Genomic DNA, 8439 nt, shown 5'->3' with positions numbered 1-8439 from the left:
TTTAAGTAGCTGGCTTTATAGAGTAAAATAATTTGACATGAGTGTTAAATTAGTTGCATTATTGTGATTTTTTTTTGTCATATTTACAGTACTACTTTCTACCTGTCACTCTTGTTTTTTTTTTTTCAGTTGGCTCTGTAATCACCTGTCACAATGGGTAAATCCTGGACTAGATGTCTTTTAGTGCTGTTGATGTGGACTTGCTTAGGCGCCCAGCAAATGGAAGATGCATTGTCTTTTCAGTTTACTCATCCACTTTACAATGTAATGATATATGAAAATTCAGCCGCAAAAACCTTTGCTGAATGCCCCATAAAAATGGGTATTTTTATGACAAACCAGTCTTGGGACATTTGGTACATAATAGAATCCGGGGACCATGATAATTTATTTAAAGCTGAGAAGTATGTTTTGGGTAATTTTTGTTTCCTGCGAATAAGAACCAAAGGAGGGAATTCTGCCACTCTCAATAGGGAAGTAAAAGACCACTATATGCTGACTGTAAATGCTATTGAAAGATATACTGGTGCTGAAACTCAAACACAAGTTAAAGTGCAAGTTCTGGACACGAATGATCTCAGACCGCTTTTCTCACCGACTACATATAGTTTTTTTGTACCCGAAAACTCAGCCATCAGAACAAGCGTAGGCAGAGTTTTCGCCACAGACGCTGACACAGGCACTAATGGAGAGTACTATTTCAGCTTCAAAGAGTGGACTGACATGTTCTCCATTCATCCTACTAGCGGGGTTATAACTCTGACAGGCAAGCTGGATTACTCTGAGGTGGCTCTTTATGAGATTGATGTGTTGGCTGTGGACAGAGGTCTGAAGCTCTATGGGAGTAGCAGCAGCAGTAGCACAGCAAAGCTAAAGGTGCACGTGCTGCAGGCCAATGAACATGCACCTGTCATCACAGCTGTCCCCTTAACTCCATGGAATGCAACCAGTGATCCCACTTATGCGTATGTGACTGTGGAGGACGCCGATGAAGGGCACAATGGCGAGATTGCCTCTTTGAGCATCGTAGCTGGAGATCCACTCCAGCAGTTCAAGGCCTTCAGAACAAACCCTGGGAGCAAAGAATACAAAATCAAGGCCATCAAAGACGTGGAATGGGAGGGTTATAGATTTGGGTGCAATCTTACATTGCAGGCCAAAGATAGGGGGAATCCTCCAAAGTTTTCCTCAGCGATAGTTGTGAGAGTGAGATCGCCCGGCGAATACACAGAAACTCCTACATTTGAGAAGAGCGTCTACAGAGTTACTCTCAGTGAGTTTGCACCTCCTCACTCTCCTGTAGTTATGGTCAAAACTGTACAGAAACATTCAAAGATTAACTACTTGTTACAATTTAAGATGCAACAACATGAGAATCCATTTGTCATTAATCCAAACACGGGTCTTATCACCACCGTGGCGCCCGTAAAAGCAGAAAGTGTCAGTCAATATGAATTTGATGTTGTTACGAGTGACAGACGAGCAGTGGCCAAGGTGGTCGTCAGTATAAGCGATGTGAACAACAATGCACCAGTGTTTCAAAAGTCTAATTATGAAGCCAGTATCGCTGAACACGTGCCTATTGGGACCAGTGTCTTGACAGTCAGTGCTACCGACAAAGACGACGGCGAAAATGGCTATGTCACCTACAGTATTGTCAATGTGAACAAACAGCCTTTTGTAGTGGATTATTTCACCGGTGTAATAAGCACAGCAGAGGATCTAGATTATGAGACGATGAAGAGAAAATTCTCCCTAAAGATTCGGGCGTCAGACTGGGGATCCCCTTTCCGCCGTGAGGCAGAGACTGTTGTTTCAATCACTCTCACCAACCTGAACGATAATAAGCCACACTTCGAGAATATAGATTGTGATGTTACTGTGCCAAGATCTCTAGGGGTCGGTGAACAAATAATAGTGGTGTCTGCCATCGACGCTGATGATCTTGGCATAGTGCAGTACAGAATTGACAGTGGTAATAACATGAATCTTTTCGAATTGGATTCCAGCTCAGGGGTGCTGACACTTAAAAAGTCGCTGAGCGATGGCAATGCAGCCAAACAGTCTTTCCACCGCCTGCAAATAACTGCCAGCGATGGAGAAATATCAAGTAACCCCATGTTCCTAAATCTAACAGTAGTTAGTGCTTTTAAACATGTCCGTTCCAAATGTGCAGAGACTGGAGTTCTGAGAACTTTAGCCGGGATGCTGCTTTTTGGCTCTAAACGACACAGTCAGAAAGAAGCAGAAGATGAATTCGCAGACATCCATTCTGTTAACCACCACACTCCACGGTTTATAGAGTCCACTCCAACTGTAATAGAAGTTAAAGAGGACCTTCCTGTAGGGACAAGCGTAGCACTCCTCAGAGCTGCCGATTCAGACTCAGGCTTCAATGGGAAATTGCTTTTTGTGATCTCAGGGGGAGATTTTGATAGTTGTTTCATGATAGAATCTGACACAGGCTGGCTTAAAGTTTTCCAGCCACTTGATCGAGAAACAACAGACGACTACACTCTCAACATCACCGTTTATGACCTTGGCTCACCGCAGAAATCCTCATCTCACATGGTAAATGTTAAAATTTTAGACGTAAATGACAACAGTCCAGAGTTCCTTCAGTTGGAGTATTCAGTGGATATAAGGGAAGACACTGCTATGGCGACAGACATCATTCAGCTTGAAGCGAAAGATAAAGATTTAGGGGTCAATGGAATGGTTAGATACTCGTTTCTTACCAAAACAGACAAATTCGTCATACATGAAGAAACAGGGATTGTGACTGTTATGGGTCCATTAGACAGAGAAGCCAATCCGTCATTTGTTTTGAAGGTGGCTGCTTCTGACGCTGCAATTGATGAGCCTAAAATGGTATCAACAGCATTATTATATATTAATTTGGAGGATGTGAATGACAATGCCCCTACATTTATACCCCAACAATACCATATCAGAGTCAGAGAAGACATTCCAGTGGGCACCTTAGTGCTCTGGCTTGAAACTCACGATCCTGACCTTGGCCTGTCTGGACAGGTGAGATACAGTTTAACAGATGGGGAAGATGGAAGCTTTCAAGTGGATAAAATGACTGGAGCTGTTTATGTCTCTCAGACTCTTGATTTCGAAACAAGACAAGTATATAATCTGACAGCAAAGGCCAAAGACAGAGGCAAGCTGAAGCCTTTATCCTCATCCTGCTTCATTCATGTGGAGATTGAGGATGTCAATGAGAACTTGTACCGCCCGTCCTTCCCATTCTTTGTGGACTGGGGAGCTGTGAGTGAGGACGCCCCAGCTGGCACTTCTGTTCTGAAAGTTACAGCTCATGATGAGGACAGCGGCAGGGATGGAGAAGTTCGCTACTCCATACGAGGAGGTTCAGGCCTTGGTGTGTTCACCATTGATGAAGACAGCGGTAAGTTCATTTCTATTCTGGCGTTTTTAAAAATAAAAACAATGTCTTGTTCTGTGTAAAATTAAGCCTGGTTCATTAGGTGCAAGGATTCAAAACAAGTAAGTCATCAGTAAGGATTAAGGAATCTACAAACCACATCTAAAAAGTATTATGAGCAAATAATGGAGGCTTGTGAAAAAATGCATATATAATTTTTTTTTTTGCATTATTTACTTATTTTGTATGGTATGTGGATTTTGCATTTTTCAGTATTAATATTAACTGATGACAGATTGCCCCACTGAGTGTTTGGACACTTTATTGTGTCCAAACACTCGGTGGGGCAATCTGTCATCAGTTAATATTAATACTTTAACATCTTTGCATCATAGTAAAATATAGAACCAAGTATCATTATGTTAGAAATACGGTATAACAATTTCAAGCAAAATATTTTGACAAAAAAAACAAATAGACTTGTATTTTTTAAAAATTATTATTGTATTTTTTTCTAATTAAGACATTATGAACTAGCTTCGTATATCTGCTAGAAAGTGTTGGGGATGCATTACAAGTAAAGCAAGTTACATAATCAGAATACAGTACGTAACTAGTAAAGTAACACATTACTTTTAAATTTACTATGAGATTTTTGAGTTGTTGCAAGTTACTTTGTTTTCCCATTATTGACTGACATCTCATTTCTTGTGACATAATGACATAAACTGTCCTCGTGTTGAGAGAAATTGTGAGAGCGAGGTGCAAAGGCACTTTCTTCAGCCTGAAACTAGTTAATTTTGGTGTGAAAGGGCCTTGCTGACTGTAAGGGCATTTACATTTTTTTTTTCTTCAAATAAATGAGCAAGTAATGCTAATTGGTCACTTTTTTTATTGAGTAATGCACAATTGTAATGAATTACTTTTAAAAGTAACTTTCCTCAATCAACACTGTCAATCTGTTAAATGGCTTAGTGAACTGAACAATTAGTGGTGTTAATGTGGTGTCTGCATATACCATTTTGACATGTTTTGTAACCATTTTGTTATCTAATGCAATGAAATGTATTCATTCTAAGTGTGACTGAAGTGTCCAGTATACATTTCAGGGCCACTACATGAATTTTTAACAAACAATGCTGATTGCATTTGTACCACAGTGCTATCCAAAGACATGCGAGAGAGACAAAGAGAAAAAGAGGGTAAAACAAAGAGCGATGCTGGACACTTCCACCCTGAGGAAAGAGCTTATCAAGTTTTACTTGAGTTGTAGAAGCCACACAGCTACCTTCAGAACAAAGCCCACAGTGTGAAAGCAGACACTGCAGAGAAGCAGACGAACAAAAAGCTGCCTCATCTCCCTTTACCCTCTTAATCACTCCATATTTTATGTACAGTGTCTGCCCTTTACACATTTAATCCTTTATGCAAATGTCTGCGTTATGAATTCTCAATTCCCTGCTAGATAATAGATTCATTTTTTGCTTCTACGTTGATTACAGTTTTAATTTCAAAAGAATATTTTTAGCGTTGTGTCAGTCGTTCATACTTTGTATGGTTAATTTCTGCTCCATCCTTATCTAGGCTTCAGAGTTTACAATGCAAAACTCTCAGTACCATGTGACACGGTTTTATGGCAGCTCCATTGGTGCTTTCTCAGTCTACATTTTTCAAGTGCTTTATGCTTTTCAAGTGCTTAACATGTAGTGCAACATGTTCCTTCTTCTTTTCTTTGTCACAGGCATTATAAGGACACAAGAGATCCTTGATCGTGAGACTTCGAATCATTACTGGCTCACAATCTATGCAACCGATCAAGGAATTGTGCCTCTTTCCTCATTTGTGGAGGTCTACATCGAGGTTCAAGATGTTAATGATAATGCTCCACTGACATCAGAGCCTTTGTACTATTCTTCTGTATCTGAGAACTCTCCCAAAGACGTCTCTGTCATCCAGATCCAAGCATTTGACCTGGACACAAAATCAAGCGATAATCTCTCATATAAAATAACCAGTGGAAATCCACAGGGATTTTTTGTCATTAACACCCAGACAGGTAAGTTGATACTTATCATAAAATTCAGCCTATGTATTTGAGTTTTCATAATGTCCGTTTTGTTATCTTTTATTATTATTTTGAGAAACAAATGCCCTAGTTTCTGGATCTGTGTTATTGAAACAATGTCCTCTGTGTTTCATATGCAAAAAGAAGCAGCATTGAACATTTAGTTAAGAGTAGACTATTAAAATTTTTTTTAACCCTGTATTTTATAACTTCAACATTTGAGTGCTCTCCACAGCTGTAAGGGAGATCAGAATCAAACATTTATGAACAATAACATTAATGTTCATTAATGTACATGTGAATTACACATATGCTATATACGTTTTGACATGAAATCTTTGCTGAAGTTTTTCATACAGCATATAGACATAATTGATATTCACACCAGCTGGTTTATTCCATTCACTGAGCAGCACAAGTAATGAATGCAGCTAATTAATTTGACGCGTCAATTGATTTCTCCTCCACAAAATTACTTGCCACTCTCAGTCAGCTTAAGTCTCAACAGTGCAAGTAAAAAAGTTTTTCAAAGGATTTCCCTGCCAAAGTCAATCGAACAATCTGAACTTAGTTGATACATTTAGAAACTGAATGTTTTTCTGGGAAAGAATTGAAAACGTTCAGATAGTGTTTCAAGGAACAGCAAGCACAGTACACTCTAATGTATGACTCTATTTGTGTTTTTTTTTTTCAATAGGAATTCAATATAAAGGAAACACTCTCTGAGGAGAATACAAAATTTAAGATAGATTCATCTGTCATGCCTGAATGTTTCTTTTTTTGTTGGGGAGAACAGCTTGAATCTTTATTACTGATAGAAAGTTTTCTCAGTCAGTGGAAGAAACACTAAACTTACCATTTGTCATGCACAGGGTTGGTGACAACAACATCTCGGAAACTGGACAGGGAAAAGCAAGCGGAGCATCTTCTTGAAGTAAGCTGCACCCTTTTCCACAGAGAAAAAAAAAATCATGCTCCTTGTTCGTTTACAACAACACTTCATAGTGACCACATGTGCCAAGCTCCTAAAAGGACAAAAAAGCATTTTAAAAATTAGTCAATTGCACTATGCTTTGTCTGATTTGTGAATGACAACAGAAGACAAATGACACAGTACAGGTTTAAAATGACATGATGGAGTGCAGTGCTGGGTAGATTGCTTACAAATTGTAATCTGTTACTGATTCCAAATTACATGACACATAGTTTGTAACATCATCCATTACATTACACATTTTGCTAATATAATTGGACTACCTTTTGATTACTCTTAGATTACTTTTGACTTTAGATTATTACTTAGGATAATCTTCTCAATCATATTGATATATAAATAGAAAGAAAATATATTCCATTCGTGGTTATTACCAGCATGAAGTGCATCAAATATTACATTAGATCAAGGTTTTCCAAAACGGGGTTCGTGATTTTAACTGGATTAATTTAAAAAATGTTTTTGCTATTGTGTGAATATCATGTAATCATTAAAAAGTAACCGTAGTCTGATTAAGAGTATTTTAAATTTAAATACAATGTAATGTCAGTTACTACCTAATAGTGTTTCATTTTTGGGAGAACTGTTCTTATTGAAGAGGTATTGAAGTTTACAATTAATTGAAAATGCAATAATTGAATACCTCCCTCATGTTTACTTTGGCAGTAGTTTTGTTAAGCGCTCAGGCATGAGATCTGTTTTTTCTTATAAACAGATCACTGTTTCGGATGATGGCAGCCCATCCAAGTCTACAGTGGTTCGTGTTATAGTCAGCGTATTGGACGAAAATGACAACAGTCCCCAGTTTTTGGAAAAGAGCTTTAAAATCAAGCTTGTGGAACGAACAGAGGCAGTCGAATGGGAGCCAATTTATCGAGTGATTGCTTATGACAGAGATGAGAGTCCCTCCTCTGATATCTCTTACACAATCGAGGAGGGTGAAGAGCACGGGAAATTCTTCATTGATCCCACAACTGGGTTTGTGTACTCCAAAGAGGTTTTTTCAGCGGGGGAGTATCATATTCTCACGGTACGTTTATTTCAATTCTTAGTCTCCAAATGGTGTCAGGCTTAATAGAGGTGTATTTGTGGCTTCAGACTGAATGAGCGCATGCCCCTTTATACTGTATTTTTGATCCAAGTGGATTTTGAATGCAACTTTCCTAAAATAAATACAGGTTTTAAAAACAGTATATCCTCTTAAAAAAATAGGTTCTTGCCATTTTTGGTACACTATGTCAAGAAACAAGAGAAAAGACTCACAATGCTCTCTTGCAGATTAAAGCATCAGACAGTGGAAGGCCTTCAAAGTCGTCCATCTGTCGGTTGCACATTGAGTGGATTCCAAAGCCTAAGCTGGCTAAACAACCGCTGGCGTTTGAGGAGATTCCACTCTCATTCTCTGTGATGGAGAATGATCCAGTAGCCCATATGGTGGGAGTCATCAGCGCTCAGCCACTTGAGTCCCCTGTATGGTTTAAAATCAAAGGTAAAGATCTAAAGCTCTACAATCAGCCTTAAAAGGATATTTCCAAATTGAATATTCTGTCATCTACTCACCCTCATGTGATTCCAAACCCATATGACTCTCTATCTTCAGTGAAGCACAACAGGAGAATTTTTCAAGAGTATGGTGGTCTTCTCTATTTCATGCTATCATTGCTTCAAACCTGTACTGGTTTATATCTATACAAAATTATGTATTTTATATAATGTCAGCTGTTTTGCATCCATACTATGCTAGTCAATTTATTATTATTTATTATGGTAGTTTCAGTGTTGTTTGATTTCCAACGCTCTTCAAAATATTTCATACAGTCTTAGAATGACGTGAGGGATAGTTATTTTTTTTGGATTTCACTTTATTTAAATCCAGTCAAATTCTCATAAAAAATTGTATGGGTCAGAAGACATACAGTGTCACGTAGAAATCATGCACACATCACGTATCACTTTTAAGTTGCTTTTCGAAGTTTTAAAGCCTTAGTT

The 8439-nt window shown here is 38.4% G+C and overlaps 1 protein-coding gene across 1 annotated transcript; it reads left to right on the top strand.

The window, feature by feature from the left end:
* The first annotated feature begins 219 nt into the window (after nucleotides 1-219).
* Nucleotides 220-7971, top strand: LOC113113319 (protocadherin Fat 1-like). Its single transcript, XM_026279439.1, has 6 exons — nucleotides 220-2718; nucleotides 3112-3415; nucleotides 5133-5447; nucleotides 6329-6390; nucleotides 7166-7480; nucleotides 7729-7971. Exons 1-6 carry the CDS (start codon nucleotides 220-222, stop codon nucleotides 7969-7971), a joined length of 3738 nt encoding a protein of 1245 aa, XP_026135224.1.
* The last annotated feature ends 468 nt before the right edge of the window (nucleotides 7972-8439 follow it).

This window comes from Carassius auratus, chromosome 14, assembly GCF_003368295.1.
Source record: "Carassius auratus strain Wakin chromosome 14, ASM336829v1, whole genome shotgun sequence".
In the NCBI taxonomy this organism is placed as follows: Eukaryota; Metazoa; Chordata; class Actinopteri; order Cypriniformes; family Cyprinidae; genus Carassius; species Carassius auratus.
Note: the sequence above shows the minus strand (reverse complement) of the source record. Positions and strands in the feature narration are given on the sequence as shown.

Excerpts from the sequence above, each read along its gene's own strand:
- LOC113113319 (XM_026279439.1), top strand. The coding sequence starts at position 220 with ATGGAAGATGCATTGTCTTTTCAGTTTACTCATCCACTTTACAATGTA. Across the intron at positions 2,719-3,111 it reads ATTTAGGGGTCAATGGAATG|ACTCTTGATTTCGAAACAAG; the intron begins GTTAGATACTCG and ends TATGTCTCTCAG. Across the intron at positions 7,481-7,728 it reads GGGAGTATCATATTCTCACG|ATTAAAGCATCAGACAGTGG; the intron begins GTACGTTTATTT and ends GCTCTCTTGCAG.